Genomic DNA, 24,860 nt, shown 5'->3' with positions numbered 1-24,860 from the left:
TACAGTGAGTTACAAAAGTACACACTACTGTGAGGTTTCTCATGTTACCACCTGTTAGGATTATTTTTATTGATGATCTGTGAGTTTGTTAAACCCTAATAATATCTGTTTGTTGCGTGTCAGAACTAATGTTTTCCCAAGTGCCTAATTAGGACAGTTCCTCTGTCTGGATATGCAGTTATCATGTTCATTATGTACATACCAGAGGTTTGGGAATGAAATGGGGGCACAGACAGATTGGATCTTTCTTAACAGTGAGTTCTTTTTGTTTTTATCTGAGACACTCTGTAATATTTTAAAAAGGCTGGAGCCATGGACATCTCCTCATTTATATTACATCTATGACGTTAAGATGTTGCATACTGGAGTTGTATAAAATGCTTCTTTAACTGTGATTCGGGGCCAATTCATCGAGAAGTGAGCCTGGTAGGTAAGCCCTGCCTTCTGTTACTCAAAGCAACTTTTGTGGTCTGAGTAAGATTACAATCTATGTTAAAATCAGATATCATGTTTCAAGGTTATTTAATACATGTACATTATGAAGTGTTATTTAAAGATTTTGCCCCAAGTGATTTCTTTTCAGGAAAAGAACCGGAGAGGGAAAGCTTCAAGGTGTAAATACAGAATTTTCCTTAACACACCACAGCCTTCAATGCTTTCTTATGAGATGTCTAAGGCTAGGTTCACTGTAGACCTTACTCAATTCTGATTTTTCTTTTTTAAATCTTTGTTTTGTGTGGTCATTCACATCTCCAATTATATGTGACTTGTATGTGATCTCCTGTGTGAGCTGCAATCATACAACGGTCCCCAAGATTCCACGTCCCCATCCCGTACGACCTCAAGTACGCCCGGAGCAGCCCTTGTGCAGTCATTTTAACCAATGAGAATTATTCTGCAGTGACTCATCCGAACGTCACCACCCACGTACGTCTTCTCCATCCTTCACCACCAGATCAAGCCAGATCAAGTTCTGCAATTGCAATTGTATCAAATAGGAATAAAAACATTGAGTTTAAAAAAAAGATCCGATTTGTCAAAGTAAAATAGGGTAACGACAGATCACTAACTACCTATTGGAGCATAATTTTATATATATATTCACAGAAAAGAAGACAGTTTTATGGAAAAATTTATTAGGTATAGCATTATTTAGACCTACCCTTATATTTTTTTTTCCAGCTGGGTGAAACTGAGAGCACAGGGACCAGAAGACAATAAAGCCAAAAGGAAACAACCCAAACAAGCTGACGTTGACAGATTCTGTTGACTTCTAATGTAAGGCTCTGCTCACAGATCAGTTCTGTCTATGCCATGCAAATGTATAACCAACAGCTTCAGGAGCAGCTTGGGCTCTGTTGTACATTTAAATATATTCAAATCAAGCTTTTTTTCTTCCCTTTATTTTTTTTAGAGACAGCTACAAACTCTGGCAGATACACTATATTGCCAAAAGTATTTGCTCACCCATCCAAATTATTGGAATCAGGTGTTCCAATCACTTCCATGGCCACAGGTGTATAAATTCAAGCACCTAGGCATGCAGACTGTTTTTACAAACATTTGTGAAAGAATGGGTCGCTCTCAGGAGCTCAGTGAATTCCAGCGTGGAACTGTGATAGGATGCCACCTGTGCAACAAATCCAGTCGTGAAATTTCCTCGCTCCTAAATATTCCACAGTCAACTGTCAGCTGTATTATAAGAAAATGGAAGTGTTTGGGAACGACAGCAACTCAGCCACGAAGTGGTAGGCCACGTAAACTGACGGAGCGGGGTCAGCGGATGCTGACGCGCATAGTGCGAAGAGGTTGCCAACTTTCTGCAGAGTCAATCACTACAGACCTCCAAACTTCATGTGGCCTTCAGATTAGCTCAAGAACAGTGCGCAGAGAGCTTCATGGAATGGGTTTCCATGGTCGAGCAGCTGCATCCAAGCCATACATCACCAAGTGCAATGCAAAGCGTCGGATGCGGTGGTGTAAAGCACGCCGCCACTGGACTCTAGAGCAGTGGAGACGCGTTCTCTGGAGTGACGAATCGCGCTTCTCCATCTGGCAATCTGATGGACGGGACTGGGTTTGGCGGTTGCCAGGAGAACGGTACTTGTCTGACTGCATTGTGCCAAGTGTAAAGTTTGGTGGAGGGGGGATTATGGTGTGGGGTTGTTTTTCAGGAGCTGGGCTTGGCCCCTTACTTCCAGTGAAAGGAACTCTGAATGCTTCAGCATACCAAGACATTTTGGACAATTCCATGCTCCCAACTTTGTGGGAACAGTTTGGAGCTGGCCCCTTCCTCTTCCAACATGACTGTGCACCAGTGCACAAAGCAAGGTCCATAAAGACATGGATGACAGAGTCTGGTGTGGATGAACTTGACTGGCCTGCACAGAGTCCTGACCTCAACCCGATAGAACACCTTTGGGATGAATTAGAGCGGAGACTGAGAGCCAGGCCTTCTCGTCCAACATCAGTGTGCGACCTCACAAATGCGCTTCTGGAAGAATGGTCAAAAATTCCCATAAACACACTCCTAAACCTTGTGGACAGCCTTCCCAGAAGAGTTGAAGCTGTTCTAGCTGCAAAGGGTGGACCGACGTCATATTGAACCCTATGGATTAGGAACGGGATGTCACTTAAGCTCATATGTGAGTCAAGGCAGGTGAGCAAATACTTTTGGCAATATAGTGTACTCCTGTCTCTAGCTCTTAAGCCATTGAGACTCAATGCTACATGTTCAGGGTTTAAAAGTTTATGGTTTAATTCCCTGGACAAAAAATAAAAAAGACATTTGCTTTAGCCTTAGTAATTGTTATTCATACTTTTTTTTCAGCTGCAAAATTATAAGAGAAAAAACAATAGCTGAGATGTTGGTTTGCACTGACAGTATTAAGAACAGGTCAAAGAGTTAACTCTTTAATGGTAATTTATCTATTAACATTTCTTTGAAAAGAGTTAGAATTTAACAAAAGTAGGAAGGATGGAAATGAAGCAGGACTGTCAACAGTTTGATCAGTTTGATGTAATCAATGTTAACTGCCCATTTAAGTGAGCCAGACCAAAATGACATTAAAAGTAGTCGGGAGGATTTTTTCTAAGTTTTGAAAAGACGCGCCTTCATTAGCTAAAAAAATAAAAATAAAAAATGCACATGCACAACCCTGTAACCGCTCCCGAGAGGAAACGCCCATGAAACGTGTGTGAGATCATGCATGAATTAATTTCTCCCCGGGCATGCTCTGTTTAAAAGTGGTTGTTCTCATAGCTCATACAAGCTTACTGTGTCCGAACATCCGCCCTAACCCCTAAATCCCTCAATCACTAGTTGACTTTATTGTGAACTCAGTTAACTGACTGTTCGGACAGATGATCATGACTTTTTGCTCCCCGTTGGTCAAGTTACTCCTCCTTTGGTGCGCGGTGCCTGTGTCATCTTTGTGATTGGTTTCCGCTGTCAGGTAGCAAAAGCAACGAATTTTCTGTTTTGTTTTATTCTTGGATCGGGCTTTAAAGGGTTAAATGCATGATTATTAAAAATAAACCCAATAAATAAATAGCAACATCAGTAAAATCAAGCAATAAAATGACAGATTAATGTTGTCACCTTAATTCAGGGTCTTACTGTAGTTGTGCCTCTTTGCTGCCAAATGCAAACTGCTTTGACTGCTGCAACACCTTTGTTTCTGTTACCCTGGCAGAATCAGCTGAAGCTTTGGGAATCCTATTAAACAGCTTTGGCAGTGGGAGCAAAAGGACTTTAAAATGTCAAATAAAGAAAAACTCTTTCTGCATCTTTGAGTTAGGTTTTGTGAACAAACTCCAGTACTTCAAGACAGGAAACAAAAAGTGTCGTATCCCTCCCGCTTGTCCTCCTCTATAGTGTTCCTGTGTGTATTTGGTTGCCTACTTGAGCATAGATTGTTCACAAGCCAGCAGAGGAGAGAGCTCCTAATCTGAATTCAGGGAGAAGCTCTGGCAAAAAACTAAGCCTGCTTCAGTCATCTAGGAGCTAAGTGTTCATTGTTTAGCTCTTTCCTGCTTTAGATTGTCCGTTTTTTTAAAAGACCTTTCACTCAACAAAGTCTTAATCTAAGAACCAGCATCATGACAAACTCTCTAAATTCACGTCTTCATTGAAAAGACACATTTTTATTCAGAATAATTGTTTTGGTGTTTTTCCCAGACCACTTTTAGCCTGGCAGCCAACTTGGCAAATGAAAAAACTGTTCCTTTGTTCTTGTTTTTTCACACACAAAATGCTGAAGAGCTGGAACCTTCGCTAAGCATGAAGATTTAAACTGCATTCTAGAACTTCTAAGCTTATACCAGTCTAGTTAAATAGAAAATCTAGAAATACGGCTTTAATTCTGATTTAATGATCAATAGAGGAAGCTTCATATTGGAAACATGTTTTTAAACAACGTCAGGAGGACATTCAAAAACAGCAAGTGTTGCACGAGTTTATCTTAACATTTTCTTATATAAATAATGACTGAAAGTGATAATCAGAGTCCCTATTAGCGAAATTAAACAAGACAGATGTCTAAAAATCTACAAATATATACTTAAAATTTATTGGACAGATAAAGAAATAAAAACTGTCAAAAAAAATGGCATGTTTCTGTGAATGACAGATTGCTTCACTTCTCTTTTTGAAATTAAACCTGTATTTTAGTTAGCATTTGAGAGAAAAATCAAAATTACTGTTGTGTTCTGTTAGATTGCATAATCACCAATTGGTGTTGCTATAAAGAAGCCTTAAGTAGGCTTGCTGTGATTGACTAAGTACTAAAATTATTAGCAGAGGAGATGTTAACACTCTGTAAAAGAAGACGCATTACATAGTTCTGCAGCTAAATGGGTTTTTACCAGACTTTTAAACCATTAAATTCGATTAGTTAATAAGAAACATTTTAATGCCTTCTTATATACATACTAAAATCCCAAGTCTATAAGTTTTGGTAACCAAAACTTCTTTAGTCACTTACAGTCACTACTAAGTTCCTGAGTGTAATCTTGGTTTGAATGTCCCTGATCTAGTCATTCTGATATTATGTCAGGCTAAAAAATGTCACCAAAATGTAAATGGGTTAACAGTTCCCTTCCAGGAGCTTTATAATATTTGCCTTCCTAATATTTCTTATTCTCACTCTATCACTTTCTCTGACTACTGATACAGGCGCAATATGCCCTTTGTGTGCCTTGTTATAACTTGGCAGAGGCCACAATTCACTTCCAGTCAATTGGCTGACGATTTATACCTTGTCTCTCAACCACATATAGTTGCTGACGGAGGTGGAGTAGCAGCAGCCTCTGTAATCACAGAAAATTGCTGTGTGGGGAAAAAAAACAGATGTGTGAATTCTGCTATGACAGAGCAGAGAGAAAAACGTGTATGGTTTTGTCGAAGTGTGTATTAAAGGGGTGCACTCTTGCTGTGCATTAGATCAATTGGAGCTTCATTCAGATTTGTTGTATACCAGCTGCTCAAAGTGGAAGTCAGGTTTTTGCCCATGGTGGCCTGTGTTCCACCTCTGAACATCATTCAATGCCATACGCTGAGTGCTTGTCCAGCGAACGTCCTGAAATTGGCACGCTGCTGAAACATAAATCTCCCGAGAGAAAGTGTTTAACCTTATGTTACAACCACAGCCTGCTTAGTGGGATACACACACTCACAGACACTCACACACATTCACACGGAAACAATGATATCAGTTTCCAAGTGGCAGTGTTCCTCTGAATATGAGTGGGGGCCGAGAGAGAGAATGTGACATTTCCAAGGTGTGTGCTGTCACATGGCAACCATGGCAACTAAACTAAAAGCCTGTTAATTTAACTGAGTCACTCCACCTCTTGGTGTTGTGTCGCTCTTCCCACTAAAAGAAGCCACAACCACTAGCCCTGCAAATTATTTTTAACCTGTGCAGCCACCTGTTTGTCTGAACAAGTAGATGCTATGTTGAGAAAGATCTTAAAACTCCTGTGCATGAATGCGGTAATTTGAGATGCACCAGAATATCTAAGGAAGACTCCATTTTGTTACCATGACTGAAACTGCATTGTGCAAAAACAGAAGTTGGAATGAACTGCGAAACAGGAATATTTAAATGCAAGGATTTGGTTAGAATTCTTAACTGCAGTCCTCATCACAACGACAATGTGTGCAATTTCAAATTACAAAAGACTACCCTGCTGCAATATTTAGCAGACCGACATGTTTTGAGTGCCATGCATTCACGTTGTGCATGCTAATAATATTTTTGGCCAGAATATTAGACCCAGCATGAGGACACCTTACAGAAGATTTTGGCTTGTATGACAAACTCCAGGAAAGTAATGACTGAAAAGAAAGCAGAGAAAATATTTGTTTCTTTCCTTTTTTTATTAAAAACACAATCACATTTTTTCTGATAAAAATTAGAATTTGAGCCAAAGGAGATTTATAATTAGAGTTTATACGAGAAAAGGTGAAACCTGAAGTACACACCATTCCAAACTATTTAGAAATAACTGTAATATTAAACTATTAACAATTAGTTTCTATCACCAAATGTATTTGAAAGGAGCAACTACTTTTTGAAAATGTTTTACAGGATAAATATTATTATTTAGTTTCAGAGTAACATTAATTAAAAGCAACTGAAAACCTCTTCACTAAATTGATGAGTCTGTACAAGAGCACAGGAGGAAATGCATGGCGTGTTTCCACATTATGTTGTTTCTGCTCTGACTGATAGTTGGACACAATCTAATCTTATGTAAATTAGAAATGCCTGCTATCAGAAAAAAATGAATATATATACAGGGGTGTCAACCGGAGTCACCTGGGTTTTATTTTTCAGCTGAGATACCTCAAAGAAGGAAGTATTTTTTTGTCATAAAACCAATGTTTTAAAACAGCTAGGGTTATTTATGAGGACAAAGAAACATGCTTATTTCATCAATACATTTTAATGTAATTAGTTTTTGAAACTATTTTCCATAGATATATACAATTCTGCTCTAAAACTTAATCTTGTATGTGGAATGGGATTGTCTGTGGTCAGTCTAATCTAAATGTTTTTTAAACTTGTGAATTTGTGAAAATGTTTGTTGAAGTAAGTCTTTCAAAAGGAAGTAGAGAAATAACAGAGCCCAGAGAAAATGGTGAGTGTTGAACTATGAACCAAACACATGCAAACATGGGAGATTTATAACAGCAATAATTTACATAACTGTGTCCTGTGTGAAAATTTAGCAGAGTGGATCATGACAACACAGCTAAAACTACACTCAACTCTGCAGAGTTTTCACCTGTATCTAAGCAGAGAAAGACATCAAGCCTTTTGGCTCCATCATCCTACAGTATTTGAATTCCCTGCAACAAGAGCAGCTTTGTTAGAGGTTTTATTTTGGCATGAGTCCACTGCTAAAGGGAGGGAAGTGAAAAATCAAATTAAGCTTATCATTTGATCCAGCCTCTTTCAGCTCACATCCTGAATTGTTGCCATTGATATGTCTCCAAGCTTTCCTCTACATCTTCATGAAAAGTCAAACAGTGGCTGAACATGTATCTTCTTTAACCTCTGAAAGTCCTTTGCAGAATACTAAAATAGCAAAAAGAAAAAAGAAAGTCTTTACCACCAATAAAGAGGCAGGCTAAAACTAGGAGAAGCTTTTAGATTAGGTCATTCTTTTTTAAGGTCTCTATACTCTAATCTTAAGAGACTTGATTACTAAATAACAAAAGCATATCTAAAGTTCGTTCTGCTCATGGAGAAATGGGCAGGTTATATTGCTGCCTCAGCCCAATTTTAAAGTATTTATACTATTAAAACATTTTTTAGTTTTTTTTAGTTTTCTGTGTTTATCTAATGTAAATGTTTCCGTACTTTCCTTGTGGATAAATCAGATACCTACAGTATGTCTCTAACAGGAAAAAACAGGTCAGGTTTTGGCCAGTGTGTTTTAGTTAATGATTATTAAACGTCTTATTAATATACTTATTAACTAAAAAGGTTTTTTAGAAGGAAGGAAGTATCAAAATTGCTAAACATCTTTGTTACTTGGGAATGGGAATTTGACTTATACCAACACATTTTAGGAGCTGTATCCATTATTAAACTTTCAATATAACCCTAGTTCTCTCTGAGCACCATCATTATGCCAAGCCGGAGAAAGGACCTGCTTTTGTAGGGAAAGACCAACACCCGATTGCAATGTTGTACATGCCAAATTTCCAAACCACAGCCAATTTATTTCTATCTTTGACTATTTTCAAACAATATCTAACATATTTTAATAGATATTCAAAATCAGTCTTAACTACAGTTTATAAATAAGGAGGTGGATCAATATGTAGCACAGTCTTTGCTGTAGTTCTATAGACTGTAGAAATGTTGTAGAATTAAAGCTACCTCACAAACGAAGGGGTTCTGCTCACCGTTCTTTAGGGTCATCAGCCTATATCTCTTGGAAAAATAAAATCATGACAGTCAAAGACTGAATTGCTGTTTTAAGCTTAATGGAATATGGCATGAATCTTATCCAATGTCTACAAGCAGCTGAGAGACAGGAAAAATAAAAAAAAACTTACTCTGGCCATGTTAAAAACTAGATATTCTTGATTGCTCTTTTCTTTACAAATTTGGAATAATAATTGGCAAAAACATGTCAGTTCCTGCAGTAAAAACACAAAGTGCTTGATCTTCAAAGATTCCAAACAAGGGAGGATAAATTGCATGTGTAATTTTTTTCTTAGTAAATCCAATAAGTGGGTGTGTTGCTGAAGATCTAAAAAGATTGCTGCAAAAAGGTTAAGTATGCAAACCAGTTTGGTTCCTCACATAAAAATGAACAGATTGCATGTTATACAGTTTGAGAAAAATAAAGCTCAAAGCAATGTAGATGGTGGTAATGCCGATAATAATTAAAAAATAATAATGATAATTTAAAGTGCACCTCACACAGGTAGACTATTTCAAAGTGCTGCAAACAAAAGATAAACAAAAAAACATTACCATGCTTCGTGCATGGTTATGCTTTCTTAAATCAAGGAAGAAAAAATCCCTGAGATGTGCACTTACAGCCGTTATATCTCTTTGCAGGCCCTGTTAGAATCCAATAATTTTTAGAAACAAGCCCCAATATCTAAGTTAAGTCATTTTTTCCACTTTAGTGTGATTGTACAGCAATCGGGTATCATCACGGTGTATTAATGTGTTGCCTCCTGAATAGACGTTTTTTCCTTAGTAATATTAATCAACTATAGCTCATTCTGACCCCCAAATATGTTTACATGTGCACAGCATATCTCGCCATCCTCTGGTGTTATACTAATGCCTCCTTCGTTGAAACAATGACCACAGCTATTTTCCGTCCAAGTTTGCACCTGAATTTCAGAAGTATTTAAAATGATGCACAAACTGCGCCCGCAGTTCAGTTTCTGTTTACATTTGGTGATTAGAATATCTGTATATTGATGAAGGCAAATACAGTTTGTCTGCTGAGCTACACACGGAAATTGCTTTGCACCGTCTTTAATTGTCTGCTCTGCAAATACAAATGCATTTGCACGTGTTTTAAGATCAGACCCAAAGTTTTTTGTTTAACTAGCACTTTTACATAGTAAATCACAGCACCACAGTTAGCCACACTCAAACACAAACACTTTCGGGCCCCTGAGTAGGTCTAGCTTGTTTAAATAAATTCTTCTTAAAACTGCTGGCTTAACTTCTGCTAGCATTGATGCACTAAAAGATCAGTCAGAGATAAAGGAATATAAAAAAACAATAAAAAAAATGTCCCCTTCAAAAATGGCTGTTCTTTAAACCACATTAAAAAGTGGGGGTCCTATAATCCTCTTAGAAACATATCTCAATATTTGAGTACTAGAAACATTTTGGTGACTAAAACCCTTAAATTAATTGTTTTATTTTTTTAGGAGGATCATTAAAAAGCCAAACATAAAAAAGTTAATGAAGCAGCGGTACAGGAAATACCTGAATCTATCAGTGATAATGACAGTTTAAGAATCAGTGCAGTTGGCACACTGAGTACAGTTCTGCTGTGCTTCTGAAGAATCCAAGGAATGCTTTTACTCTGCAGGCCATCAGGCTGAGACTCACAAACACCCGTATCAAGTGAACAGGGCATCACTGCTTGTTTGAATCCTTTTGTTGAACACATGTCTAATACTATATGAATAACTATTCGCAAATACAAGAAAAGGCATATTTGCAAGCACAAGAGAAATACACATTTGCACAAAGGGGAATGGTGTGTGCCCTTCTTTATGCCCTAATAGAGTTTCACCCAGGCTTTGCTTGGTATCAGCTTGAGTTATTATGTGTGAGGCAGGACTGTTCTCAGTGCTGGGAGACTGAGCAGACATTCGCATCCATAAACACACACTAGCAAATCCAGACACATAGATGCAAAAGCCTCATCAGTCAAACTCCTTGCCTCATAATGGAGGGGCAGAAAACAATAGTGAACTCATTTCAACCTGTCCCAGCCTCTCTTAATTTTCCTAGTAAGCTACTCTCACAGTTTATCACTCACTTCTCTTTCCTTGTTAATTGTTTAATAGAATTGTACTTTTTCCATGCAGACACTGACTCTTTTTCCACAGACAGTGTATTATTTACATTAGGCTGGCAACCTAATAGCATCCTTTCCCTGTTTGAAAGCAGGAGTGGAAGACGTGTGTATGGGCTTGTGTGGCGAGGTTAAGTCTCGGTCAGCACTCCTGTCTGTGCTCTGCTATCACTGCAGTAAAATATGCTCATCTAGGAAAGCATCAAATCAATGGTTGCTATTAATTAGTCTCTGCAAGACTAACACTGCTGATAAAGTTCTACTCATAAATAGAACAGGAACACATTACCCCTATCGAGCTGTTTGGAGGCGTCAGACAAGCAGATCTGTGCTCGCCAAAGTAATCAGGTCCCAGAACTAAACAGCTCTACTGTACATTGAAATAAACAGGTCTAGAAAAGCTCACGGAGAGCGCAGACCTCAGCCAAGTATCTCACTTTTCACGACATATTGTGATTCCCACCTTAAGTTATTACCTGTATTCACAGAATATTTAATATCAATTCCTGGACTCAGATGGTGATGTGCATCACCACAAAAATTTAATCATTTGTCAATCTCTAAAAATGTTAGCAAAATACTGTACGTCCATAACTTTTTTTTAATTATTTTAAAAACAGACAAACCGACAGCAATGAAAACATGACCTCCTTGGCAGAGGTAATAAAATATGGGCAATGCAAATCGTGTTCACTTTTACAGGAGTCAACAAGGATGAAGTGCTTGATTATCTGACACAAACTGACAGAGCTCATTTTCATAATCTTGGTGTCTGCAAGCACTCCAGGAAAAAAGGTTTGATTTTATTCTATTTTTTAAAAGATCTAGGGGAAATCTTCTGTTGTTGTAAAGGGTGTTTCCAGACACTCATTGTGGAATGAAGATACCAATAGACAACATGTGCACACCAACCTGGATCTATTTTTTGTTTTTGTTTTTTACAAATAGAGACATGAATGTCTCACTGTATTTATATTAAAGATAGCCAAATAGTTTTTAACTGATCTGTAGGTTGCAACTAAACCTAGAGGTTCCACTTTAGAATCTACTATTGAGTACAACATATAGGGCTATCGAATTATATAGTGGCAGGAGTTGATAAGTATGGTGCATCGCTGTAATCAGATGATCATTTTAGATTAGTTAAAGTTATGGTTTAATGACAGTTTTGACAGTTTAAATGTTTCTTATCAAAAAAGGCCATGTGTGTATAAAAAGGGTAAAGAACATTCCCCGTTCCACATATGCTCCTGCACACTGCCAGTCAGGTTGCCTCCTTCCTCATTTTATTAGTATTTGAATCCTAGGTGATGATATTGAGGGAATCTCGTGACAACCAAGGCCCAAACCAAACCAAACCATCGAGAATTTCAGCTGTATTGGGAAAAACAACATTACCATTTTGCAAACACAAAGAGCTATCCTGTTTGTATAACTGTGCCTGCAGATACATTTTTTTCATATTTCTTAGCCTTGACACCTGTTCTCATTTAGGACTATTGCCAATCATCTGATGGCTTAAATATTAACGGACCCTTCTGATATTTTCTCATATTTTCTCCCTGCTTTGCATCTCTCAAAACAAGCTGGGATTGATTATTTTAAAGCAAAATTAGAAAAAGCACTGCTGCTGCTGCCTCTCCTATCAATAAATAGCATATATGTAATACAAGAAGACTTTTTTTTTTTGCTGCCCTGTAGGCACGAAAGTTGAATTTTGGACTTAAAGCATTTGCAATACAAATTTTTTCTCAAATAGACAAAAAATGTGCTGCCTTACTTTGTTTTGGTCGGTCCAATAGAGGAAGTACCCTTTGGGGTCAACTGTTAGAGTCACAGGGGTCACAGTGGTCGAATCCTGTAGAAAAAAAGAAAAAACATCTGGAATGAATCAGTGTGTCACAGCGTAACACTGCATGCCTCTGGTAGCTTACACAGGAGTACTATGGCAGAATATTCCCAGAGGTAAACCAGTTAATTTCTCTGTCAGCATCAAAGCATACTTTTTTAACACCGCTGGCATTCCAAAGCCTGGAATGACATTAAAACTGCTGTTTACGTTGCAACTTGCACACAATCCTTTCCATATAGGGTACTTTCTAATTCATGAGAAGGCATTGCCACAAATGACCAGCACCCGGGTGTGTGACTGTATTTGCTGTGGCAGCATTCATAGCTGCAGATTGTTTTAAAGCTGATGTTTTTAGTTTTCCTGCTTGTGACGGGAAATGCTTTCCCTCAGCATCTATATAAGGACAGTTCCATGTTTCACACACACAGTTTGACCTTAGGGCACACATGGCAACGCCCGATTTTATTGGATGCTTCTATAAAAAGAAGGCTTTGCCCTTTTTTCGGCATCAATAGTGGCAGAGGTTCAACTGAACAGTAGAATATTGTCCTCTTCAATCAGCCAAATCTATGAGAACACAGAAATCAAATCCCATTTGCTGCCCGGAGCGACAAAAATCTTCAAAGTGTCCTCATGAGACGACTAATGAGGACCCTATCACAACATTTGGAGGCAGAGCTAATGGTGAAAATCTGCTACACGCGTTATATCTGAGTGTGACCCCATGCCATTTACAGTTTGGCTTATCATGAAAGCTTTGGACCAGGAGATGCTAGACATCAGATTAGACTGTAGTGTGGTGCAAAAAAACATGATAAATAAAAACATTTTATTATTTGTAAATATGACATTACACTTCTTGACACACCTGCTCCATGATGGAGGGGTATGGACACTGAGGGAAACAGAGAATAGAACTGAGCAAAAAAACTAAACGGGTGACATTTTCAGAGGAAGAACTGGTGGTGTGCTGTATCAGAGGCATTTGCTATAGTGATGCTCACTATGGCAACTCAACATTCATGTGAAATCTAATAGAAGAATGTTTTTTTTTTTGTTTACTTGTGTAATTGCACAATCTGTGCATGCTTGAATGAACAACAAAAACACACTTTTGAAAATTATTCATACCCCATTTACCCTTCTTAGTAGTTTAAAATTGGTACAAAGTAGTTACCAATTCTGAGTTGATGAGAAAATTACACTCACCGGCCACTTTATTAGGTACCCCATGCTAGGAGCGGGTTGGATCCCTTTTGCCTTCAGAACTGCCTCAATTCTTCGTGGCATAGATTCAACAAGGTGCTGGAAGCATTCCTCAGGGAGTTTGGTCCATATTGACATGATGGCATCACACAGTTGTCGCAGATTTGTCGGCTGCACATCCATGATGCGAATCTCCCGTTCCACCACATCCCAAAGATGCTCTATTGGATTGAGATCAGGTGACTGTGGAGGCCATTTGAGTACAGTGAACTCATTGTCATGTTCAAGAAACCAGTCTGAGATGATTCCAGCTTTATGACATGGCACATTATCCTGCTGAAAGTAGCCATCAGAAGTTGGGTACATTGTGGTCATAAAGGGATGGACATGGTCAGCAACAATACTCAGGTAGGCTGTGGCGTTGCAACAATGCTCAATTGGTACCAAGGGGCCCAAAGACTGCCAAGAAAGTATTCCCCACACCATGACACCACCACCACCAGCCTGAACCGTTGATACAAGGCAGGATGGATTTATGCTTTCATGTTGTAGACGCCAAATTTTGACCCTACCATCCGAATGTCGCAGCAGAAATCGAGACTCATCAGACCAGGCAACGTTTTTCCAATCTTCTATTGTCCAATTTCGATGAGCTTGTGCAAATTTTAGCCTCAGTTTCCTGTTCTTAGCAGAAAGGAGTGGCACCCGGTGTGGCCTTCTGCTGCTGTAGCCCATCTGCCTCAAAGTTCGACGTACTGTGCGTTCAGAGACGCTCTTCTGCCCACCTTGGTTGTAACGGGTGGTTATTTGAGTCACGGTTGCCCTTCTATCAGCTCGAACCAGTCTGGCCATTCTCCTCTGACCTCTGGCATCAACAAGGCATTTCCGCCCACAGAACTGCCGCTCACTGGATGTTTTTTCTTTTTTGGACCATTCTCTGTAAACCCTAGAGATGGTTGTGCGTGAAAATCCCAGTAGATCAGCAGTTTCTGAAATACTCAGACCAGCCCTTCTGGCACCAACAATCATGCCACGTTCAAAGTCACTCAAATCACCTTTCTTCCCCATACTGATGCTCGGTTTGAACTGCAGGAGATTGTCTTGACCATGTCTACATGCCTAAATGCACTGAGTTGCCGCCATGTGATTGGCTGCTTAGAAATGAAGTGTTAACGAGCAGTCGGACAGGTGTACCTAATAAAGTGGCCGGTGAGTGTATAAATGCTTATGAAATAGGTTTATTAATACTCTAAATGCTACATGGCAAATCTGTATTTGTTGTTCATATGAATAACATCTGTAAATAACAGTTTTTAAGTCTTTCCACACAGTCTGAGGTCTTAAATGTGAGTTGAACATAATAAAATGTTAACATGAACTTATATAATTTTAGATTGTTGTTTATGCCAGTCCTCCTGCTAAGGGCAAAATCCAGCACTCTTGTCTCAACATTTGGCAGCCTCTAACTGATGCTCCATCTATCTTCCCATCAATGATGACTAGCTTCCCTGTTTATGCTAAAGAATATCTCTACAACCTGACCCTGTACCCTCTCATTACAGAGCCAGTGTGGTTGAGGGGATGATCAGTTATATTTTATTTTTGCAGTAGTGTAATTCATGAGAATAAAACAGCTGCTCTTTTTTAGGGTTCAGATTTCAGACAACTTTGTTTCGTTTAATCACATAAGATCCAAATAAAATACACTTTCATTTTTGTTTGCTACTAGAGAAATAGTTGAAAGTTCAGAGTGAACTTTTCGACTGCTGTATCTGCGGCCTTACAGTTCATATGGACTGTTTTCTACAACTGCACTTAAAATAACTAAATATCAATTTCCTGCACTCAATCAACACATCAGTTATTCCTAGAAAATGAATCATTAATGAGGTGGATCAACAGCTTTCCATAAAAACGGTTCTATTTCCATTAGACTAATTCAAGCATTTATGCAACTAACAGGATGTGGCACTTGATGGATTGGTTTTAATATCACTGAACAAAAAAGGAATAGTTTCTGAGCTCTGGGAATCAACCAGATGATGTGAAAGTAGTAATGTTCACCAGCTTCTGTCCTAATGTTTTAACTCTCTATGGCCTCCACAACTAACACATTAAGCCATTATCGGCTCTAAGTGAAGACTTTCTCATGGGACCAAAAAGAAAGAAGCAGGAAGGTTCCTGTGGTTCATAATATGTGGTTTAAAATTCAAAAGAAACCTACTGTTGTGTGTTATTTTGTTGTTGTTTCCAGCTTGTTTTCCAACAACAACCAAGGTCAAAATGTTCAGTTAAGCTATTTTTTTCATATTCATCTGACTGAACAACCTTGGTGGTCTTCTTTTTTATTAAGTGAAGGGTAGATGATGATAACTGGCTCACTTGCAAAAGTACAAACGCCCTGCAGTCATTGATCCCTCACAAGAAAGACTGTCATTATTATTTTGGTGAAGCGTCTGTACCATTAGCCATCACCTAAGGGGGGATGTTAGTGAGGAGATTTGAGCTCAGCACATTTCTGCTCTGTGCTAATGACATATCCTGGTAGTTTTACTGGATTTTAGGCTCTCTTGTGCATCCAGATAGGATCTTATTCAGAGTGCATCATACAGTATAGGGAAAGTAAAGAAGCAACCCAGAGGAAAATCTGATTCCTCAATGAGGATTTAGGGTAAGTGCTTAGCCTCTATTCTTTATTATTAGAAAGCAGTCATAAGTGGGGATTCACCAAGAAGTTAGCCTGTGATCACAGTTTGGCCATTTGGCCTAACTGGTGAAATGACCAGTAATAAACTCAAAAGTCAGAGCATTTTAACCATTATTAAATGAACCAAAGAAAAAACAAATAACAATAAATGTGGAATGTAAAGGTTAGCTGTATAAGGTTCCAGTGACGGGTTTAAAGCTAAGGTGTGATGGAAACATTGATAGAAGAAGCTATATAAAGAAAACATTTATGCCATGTTGGCATTCATTCATAGTGGCACTGTTAGACCCCCAGCAGATGTCTTAGAGTTACACTGTATGTTTTTCTCTATTTTACTTCAACCTTTGTGCACCGTGGAACAGAGGAAATCAATGAAGTCCGCAACCTTTTGGAAATCTCAGGCTTAAAATAAGAGTCAAGAGCTTGCTGCTTTAGTGATGGTAGTGTTAATGGTCCTAATCTTTAATATTAGATTCAAACAACAGATCCAACTGAGAACTGACTATCTATTCTTTAAAGTAATTAACCTCTGTTTGTCTCTCTCAAACACGCTGAGTGCCATCGCCTCTGCTCTTGATAAAAAGAGCTCTCTGCCATCGCCTCTGCTCTTGTCTTGTTCAGGACAAAAAGGCTAGAGAAAATACACTTATGAATGTTAATTACAGTTCTTAAAGACAAATTAGAAACAAGTAAAACAATAGCAAATCAAAGCTTTACAGAAATGTATCTCAAACGTCTAATTTGTGCAACTGAGTCAACGGTTCTGTTTAAGATTACTTAAAAATGAGATGGAAATGTTTATTGCATCTGAATGTCTGAACGTTGAAGTACATAAGATCCATTTTCCTTTGGGCCGGATTTATCAAGATCCAATTTTGCGTGCAGTAATTTGCGCTCGCAAACTGGAATTTTGCGCGAGGGGCTGAACCATGGTTTGCGGGTGATTTAACAAGAGTGATTGCGTAACTGGTGGCAGGTGCAAAACTGTTGGAGGCGCCCTATTTAAATGATGGTTTTGCGCGTTTTGTGGTTTGTGGCATGGCGAGTTTGGACAGCAGAAAGCGCAAAAGGAAATTCGACCCCATGGAAATGGAGGTATTGGTGAATGAAGCCAACAAACATTTAAGTGAGCTACAGCAAAGAAGTGTGCCTGTCACACAGAGGAACGCTATATGTGAACAAATCTGTAATAAAGTAAACGCTGTCGGTGAAACCTTGCGAACAGTGGATGAAGTAAAAAGAAGATACCAGGATATTAGAAGGCGAACCAAAGAAAAACTGGCATATAACAAAACATCTGCGAACAAAAGAGGAGGGGGCACAGTAGATAAGATGCCTCTGACCAGCATTGAGGAACAAGTACAGCTGACGCTTGTGAGGAGCAAATCACTGGAATTGCAGCTTCAAAATGGCAATGCTGGATAAACGATATGTTTTGATGATCGTTTCCTCCTTCATTCCAAAAATACTCACACGGAGTGAAAATGCGTTCTCTGCGTCTCCTTGCTTCATTTCCTTGCTTCATTTCTCCTTCTTGCGACAATAACCGCTGCCATGTGTGCGCAATTACGCATACAGACCATTTGCACCTTCTTTTGAAACGTGTTAAATATAGAGTCAGATACCGTTAGCAAAATTGCTTTCAGGTTTAATAAATCACTTTGCGAGTGCTAAATTAATATATTTACATGTTCTCCTCCCACAAGACGCACTTTTGCGTGTAAACGCCCTATATTGCATATTCATTGCAGAAAAAGTACTAAATGGATAAGAGGCGCTATTTAGCACATTTTAAAGACCAAATCCTTTTAGCACGCTGTTGATAGATCAGTTTGTACATTTTTTAGCGTGTGCAGTGAAGTAGCTCACGTTTTTATACAAGCAAACCTTTGATAGATCCGGCCCTTTGTGTATAAGGGGAACATTTCTAGAGGTGTTCAGACCCTTCTTCTGTTCTTTTTTGAACAATGAACCAAAAAGCTATGCACCCTGGAGTCTACCTCAGTTTCTCATACCGTCTGCTTTTCCATTAAATTGTGGCCGCTGTTCAGACATATGTGATTTCTGCACTGTGAACAAATGCTACATCTTTCATGTGCAGACATGAAAAAAAGGAAGTTTAATGTAATTTTCACCAATGCAGAAATATAAATAAATAAAACCCACATCAGAGAAAAGCAATAAATGAAAGAGTCATCCTTATCTGAGTTTTTTTTTTTTTATGACTTACACAATTCAATGTTGGGAACAAAAAAGGCGAGAAGCCCAAAACCCAGAGCTCTGATAAGAAGAAAAATAAATTTATAAAATTCTTCTCCTCTGCCAAATTATTATAGCCCCTGACTCTTACTGTAGTCAGGCTCCTTATCCCACTGTGATTCTTTCCACCAAATGATACAGGGAGGAAATAGGAAGGATCTGTATAGGAAATGACAGAGAAAAAAATATCTGTGGGTGTGTCTCTATTTCCCAGGAAAGGACTGGCAGGCATTTGGCTCTGGAGATACGGCTGCATTTGGCAAAGGTTGTGCACAAAAATGATGTTAGAGGAAATGACACACTTGACGCCCCTTTTACAACAAAGACAAAGTTGATGGAATGAGCACTTTGGTAAGTTAAACATTTCACGGGTCTTCTGATGATTGACAGACTGGAATGTTTACAACTGTGCAAGATTCCCTCACTGTAGTCTGGACAGACTGTGCTCACACTTCTGCAATCCTCATCCATCTGTGCTGTGCTTGGTTCACCTGGAGCACAACCATCTAAACAGGCATTTTCACCAAGGATTGCATAAATCAATATTTAAATATCACCCTAAATTAGAGGAAAAGCAGTTTATTTGAAGCATTGCACAGCACACAAGAACTGTGATATCTAAACAAATGTTCGAATTATTTGAGTAACAGAGCAGAAAGCATCACTATGGGTCATCTTCAAGTGTTAGTGCAAAAAGAAAAGAAAACAAATAAAAGAAAATGGGGAAAGTGAAATACAAATGGCAAAAATATACACTCAAGCTCCTAATTGCAGGAGCATTCAGTAATTCAAATTGGTAATAAGGAGAGCCATAAAAGGTTTTTCAATTATACCTTGATGAGAGCATGGCAGAAAATATGAAAGTAATTTGACTTAAATCTAACTGAAGAGTGAGAGCTTTATGTGAAGTCAATACAGGGTGACAAGAGAGAGGGGTTAATTAATTTCTTGAAAAAAGGTGCCTAAGGGTCAGATGAAAAAGTAGGTTTTACTAAATCTGAGGTCATTTCAAATCACCTTAATGAAATATTGAGAAAAAGGGAAGATATTTATGTTGTAAATATTCGTTTTGTATTTGTTGTACTTAAATTTTTTTTAGAGGTAACAAGCTTAAGTTAAAAAAAAGTTAATTTGAATTATTGATCAATTTTTTTTTGCACAAAAGCATTGGAAGCGGCACGTGCGCTCACTCACTTACAAATACTCTGCATTAGCTAAGATGTAAACAAAGCGCATGTCAGGGTGCTGCATATTTGCAGCATTTCTGCATTTAAACAGGAAGGCAAAGCGATGAGTCCCTTTCACTGCAGTCTCCACAGCAAATATATTCATCCATTATGTTGTTGCATGGGTCGCTCATAGATTGTGTAACATGCAACATTCTGGGAAATATGCATTCAAATATCTATTCGCTTTAAAGCGAATAGATTATCCAAAAATATCCACATAAATAGGCTACATAAAAAAACACTTCTGTGAATAGAGCTTTATTATCATTATAAGAGGTTATCCATTACTTACATCATCCCATTTCATAAATTTGCTGCCCTTTCTGAGGCACTCCGGCACGGACACTGGCTTGAGCTGCAACGCATGAACTCCAGGCTGTGCTCCAGCCATTGACTCATCAACTCCTCTCGACGCACTGCACGGCCAGAAATGAGTCTCTTCCCTCTCTGTTTCTTTCAAGTCTCTTCGACTCCTTTTTTTTTTTTCTTTTTTTTTTTTTAATCCCGTGAAAAGCCGACCGACAGAAGTCCACTACCACTACTGCTTGGATGTCATGCCCGCAGTGGCAGCGGCGGTGGTGTGTTTCGCTTTTTTGGAGAGCTGTGGAGACAGGCGCAGACTCAGCGGACCGGGGCCACTGACTGAGAGACTGAGTGACATGCGGCTAAAACCAGCTCCGGAGAGAGACAGAGCAGCGGAGAAAGAGGGAGGCATCTTAATGAGTTTCACGTCTGGTTTGAAATTGGAGCTACAAGTCAATACAAGGACAGGATCGATGCTTTGAGTATTCTGGCGCCTCCATGTGTCCGTGACAGTAAGATGCGCGCAAAGTGCCCCCCAGCTGACAGATTAGGAGCAGGTGCATACAAGGCTTTCTCTATAATAGTGCTTTGCCATGAGCAAATCACAATTTTTCTCTCATGATAAGCAGCAGAATGGGCTTTTATAATAAAGACTGTAAAGAGGCTGATGCGCATATTTACCATAAACAAATATTCATTATGATTTACACTAAATTAGTTCATTTATTTTAATAATTCAACTCAGAAAACAAATCAAATAAAAAACATTACTAACATGATTTCAATAAAAGCTTTTTTTTTTTTCCAGAAATACCATATTATATAAGACCAATTAAATAGTAAATTTAAAAAGGTATACATTAGTTTTAGTAGGCTGTACACTGTGTACACACCTCCTAAAAATCAGATGATAATTTTTTATATTTTTGTATCATTTTAGAAAGTAAAACTCATTTTGGATTCATAGCATACAGAGTGAAATATTTCAAGCCCATATCTGTGAAGACATCTGTGATGACCCAGTCATCTGGGTCACGGTCAAGCTTGACCTTCCTTTGTCAGACCCCCGGGATAACGGCGAGCACAGTATCCATTTGATTCACCTTTTTTTTCACATCGGCTGTGAGATGGGCACGCAGCGATGGTGATGCGTGGAAAAAACCACCTGGCCTCCTCACATAGGCTACACCTCCCTCAGCTACGCTTTCATCATCTCCTCATCCATCCAGCCTTTTCCATTTGCGTTAATATCATATGTCATCAGTGCGCTGTGTCTGTCTCGCTGTCAGCTCCCAGATCAGCTTCTCTGATTGGTTGATGCGGCGCGTCCAGCAGCAAAACTTCAATTTTTCCATCTCGAGCAGCAGCAGCGCGTTGGCAGATGCTTAAATGCTCCTGCTGCTCAAAACGCCCTGCAGGACCTTTTGCTGCACCTATACGCGCGTCAACCATTTACTTTGCATGTAAACTCGCTGCTTCTGCTGCACCTGCTGGGTCCGGTTCACACCGATGTCGAGCGGTTGAACAGCGAGCACAGCGTTAATTTGTTTCCCCATGTTTTTCACATCAGCTGTGAGATGGGCACGCATGGAGTTACATATTAACAGCATGGTGATGAGTGGAAAAAAAACACCTGGTCTCCTTACATTCAGCCACTCTTTCATCATCTCCTCAATGAGGTGGTCTCAAAAGTCGCAGTTACAACACACATAGGGCGCACCGCACCATAGGGCGCACCGCACATTTTGAGGGAAAAAAAAGACGTTTAAGTGCGCCTTATAGTCGTGAAAATACGGTATATAAAAACATTTATCATTATGGTTGTTAAAATGTTTTAACTCATTATCTTAATTATCATCTTCATCTATGTTGCTTATAATGTCATATTTCTTCTACAGCCACTCTGAAACTGCCAGAAGCACAGAAAATATGCCAACCTTAATAAGGCGAAACAAAACCAATTTGTGCCTCCTGTCATTTGAGTGAGCAATCTTTGTATATCACCTGCAACACACAAATTCGTTGCACACACAAACAGTGCTCTTTATTTTAAATCTTTGCAGATGGGGCATGTAATGTTCTTTCCACTTCATACTACTTTTTTGAAATGTGGCAGTCCCTACTGTACTAAAACACCCACACAATATGATACTGCCATCCTAGTAATGTAATTTAGGGAGGGTGGTTTTAGGTATGCAAGCTTCCCCCTTTACCCTCCGACTCATTATTCAGGCATTTAACATTGATCATAATGGCCAACACCAAATTTGATCACACCAGATGGCTTAAAAAGATAAAGCTTCAGCTGTATTTATTGATTTTGGATGATTTATTTGAGGATACCTTTCAGACCATGCAGATACACTCTGGAAACTCTAACCAGAACCCACTAAGGACATTTCCCTCTGTCAAGGGATTAATACTGAAATTTTGCATCACATACCCTATCTGTCCTTCCATCATTTGGTGTTTATACATTGTTGTTTAGGTATTCTACAATTAAATAGGCTCAAATGTGGTACCCTTTAGACAGTGTAAATGCCTGGTTTTACGTAATGATTTTTTCTTAAAGCTACAGTGTGTAATAATTACAGGGATATACAGTCAGAAATTGAATATATTATACAAATCTATGTTATTTATCATCATCTACGAGCTCAGCCTCTTAACCTTAATATTTGCGTTGCCTTAGAATTCGTTATTTATGATTACATAGGAGCGGGTCTCGCAGCCATGGAGGCAGACATCTTTGCGCTACGGCAGCGCAGAGCCAACAAACTAGCGATTGCGAGATCGCCAAAACGTCACAACGACGTAGAAAAAATAACGGGTCTATTTATTATCTTAAGTCTACATGAAATCTATACCCTACACAGACTAATGAAATACTATCTGTAAAATTATCTATGTAAACAAACCTCATCACTTGAGAAGGTAGGTGATGCGGACGTAGTGGAAGACATTTTGTCCCGTAACGCTCGCCGTACTGTTGGGGGGGAGAAGCGGTGGGGGGGAGATGTTCATGTTGCTGCAGTCTGCAGTCTGACCTCTAGATGTCGCTAAAAGTTACACACTGTAGCTTTAACTGAGGTCTTTCAGAAAACTCCACCAAAAGAAAGTCTTTAAATCAGGCTTGTTTGGGGGGGGGGGGGGGGGGGGGGGGGGGGGGGGGGGGGGGGTTTGTACTATTTGACTGCTTTGGGTCACTTTAAGAAGGTTTTAAAGGGTTCTGGAAAACCTTTAAAATGACCCAAAGTAGGCAAATATTGTAAAGAAAAAAAAAATTGCTTCAAAGGATTTCAACATTACAGCACTGATCAGCCAAAAGCCTTTACTATCCAACACGAACATGAAAGAGAAACTGGAGTACTCTGTACAAGCATGTCATAATTATATTTGGCAAAGACCAGCCAAAAGTGTTACAGCATACTGCTGAACAATTTGTTCAGCTTTGGTAAAATAATAAAAGAATTGCGAATGAAGCAGAAAGGGGCTGGATTTCTCACATCTGTTTAAGTAAAGAATAGAAAATGTCAGTAAACAGAACTTATCAGATAGAGAAGATTAATGACATTGACGACTAAGAAAGATTCTATCAAGTTTTATCAAGTAGAGTAATTTGTCAGTGTGCTTCTTATTAATGGAGAACCTGTATTGTTTTGTGCTTTACTTAAGGTTCAATCTTTTGACGTGAAGTGTGTTAGACTGTGCAGATTGTGAAAGCTGCATTGCACGAGTCTAAACCATAGACTCTCCCTGAAAACAGACGACTGATGTGATGAGTCATTAGCTTCATATCCTGAGACAAAAGGAAGAGCAGGGACAGAGATCCATTGTTACATGCACACAAAGAAGCAGGTGTTATCGCATGAGCCGCATTCAGTAGCAATACCATCTCAAGAAGCTGAAAATTAAGAATTCCTTTAACAGATTTGGATTATAAATTCTAACATTAAATTAACTGCTGAATGCTGCCCTCAATTTAAAATCACTTCTTTTATCCCTGTATAAAAACAATGCCGTTTTATTTCTCTTTTACTCAGCAGAAATCACAAAAGATAAACATTTCCTTAACAGATACAGAGCAAATCAAAATCATCCATCCATTCATATGCTATATGAATGGTTTTGTTGGGAGCTGGAGTAGTACCATCTTTCTCCAGCAGAGTCCGCCGTGGATCCTCCTGAGCAGAGCCTTCTGCACAGCTGCTGCTCATTACCATCATCAGAGGATCCACTATATAAGCTGTCTTCAGTCCTTGCCTCAATGTCGCAGTGTTGTATCCAGTTGGTCAGCGCCTAAGCCTAGACTCTATGAGTATCTTTGTGACTTTGAATCCTACCAGGATTCTAACCGTTGTCTCTATCTTCCAGGAAACCTGTGTCTCCTCTGTGAAGCTCTGGAAGAGCTAACCTGCCGAGCCGACCCTCAGAGCCAAACCCTGAAGAACCATAGAGAACTTCCATGCAGCTCAGGACTAAGAGCTGGGAAACCCAAAGCCAAGGTCTGTTCATTACTAGACGTGAGACGCTGAAGCAGCAAGCGGACTCTGCTGATCAACTCTTCTCCAGATCCTACAGAGACTCTCCCAAAGCTAACCACAAGAACCCTCAAGGTACAACCAGAAACCCTCAAAGTCAAGCTCCTCTGATTCTACGCTAACTAAACTGTCTCCCACGCAGACTCCAGTGAACCAGTTTCCCAGGCCCGAGCCAGAACCAGTAC

General features: G+C 39.1%; 1 protein-coding gene across 2 annotated transcripts in view; it reads right to left on the bottom strand.

The window, feature by feature from the left end:
* LOC119784139 (1-phosphatidylinositol 4,5-bisphosphate phosphodiesterase beta-1) overlaps positions 1 to 20,583 on the bottom strand; it is a 168,498-nt gene extending 147,915 nt beyond the window's left edge. The window contains exons 1-2 of one of the 2 annotated variants that reach the window (XM_038286056.1): positions 20,124 to 20,583; positions 12,359 to 12,436 (exon numbers count right to left, since the gene is read on the bottom strand). In XM_038286056.1, the coding sequence (XP_038141984.1) occupies positions 12,359 to 12,436; positions 20,124 to 20,222 (177 nt within the window). In that variant the 5' untranslated portion in view covers positions 20,223 to 20,583. The remainder of the gene's footprint in view (positions 1 to 12,358; positions 12,437 to 20,123) is intronic. The other variant, XM_038286055.1, reaches the window with a different exon arrangement.
* Positions 20,584 to 24,860: the final 4,277 nt, after the last annotated feature.

The sequence above is a fragment of the Cyprinodon tularosa genome, unplaced genomic scaffold (assembly GCF_016077235.1).
Source record: "Cyprinodon tularosa strain WSP-4 unplaced genomic scaffold, ASM1607723v1 ctg22, whole genome shotgun sequence".
Taxonomy (NCBI): Eukaryota; Metazoa; Chordata; class Actinopteri; order Cyprinodontiformes; family Cyprinodontidae; genus Cyprinodon; species Cyprinodon tularosa.
This window is presented reverse-complemented; position numbering and strand designations above follow the sequence as displayed.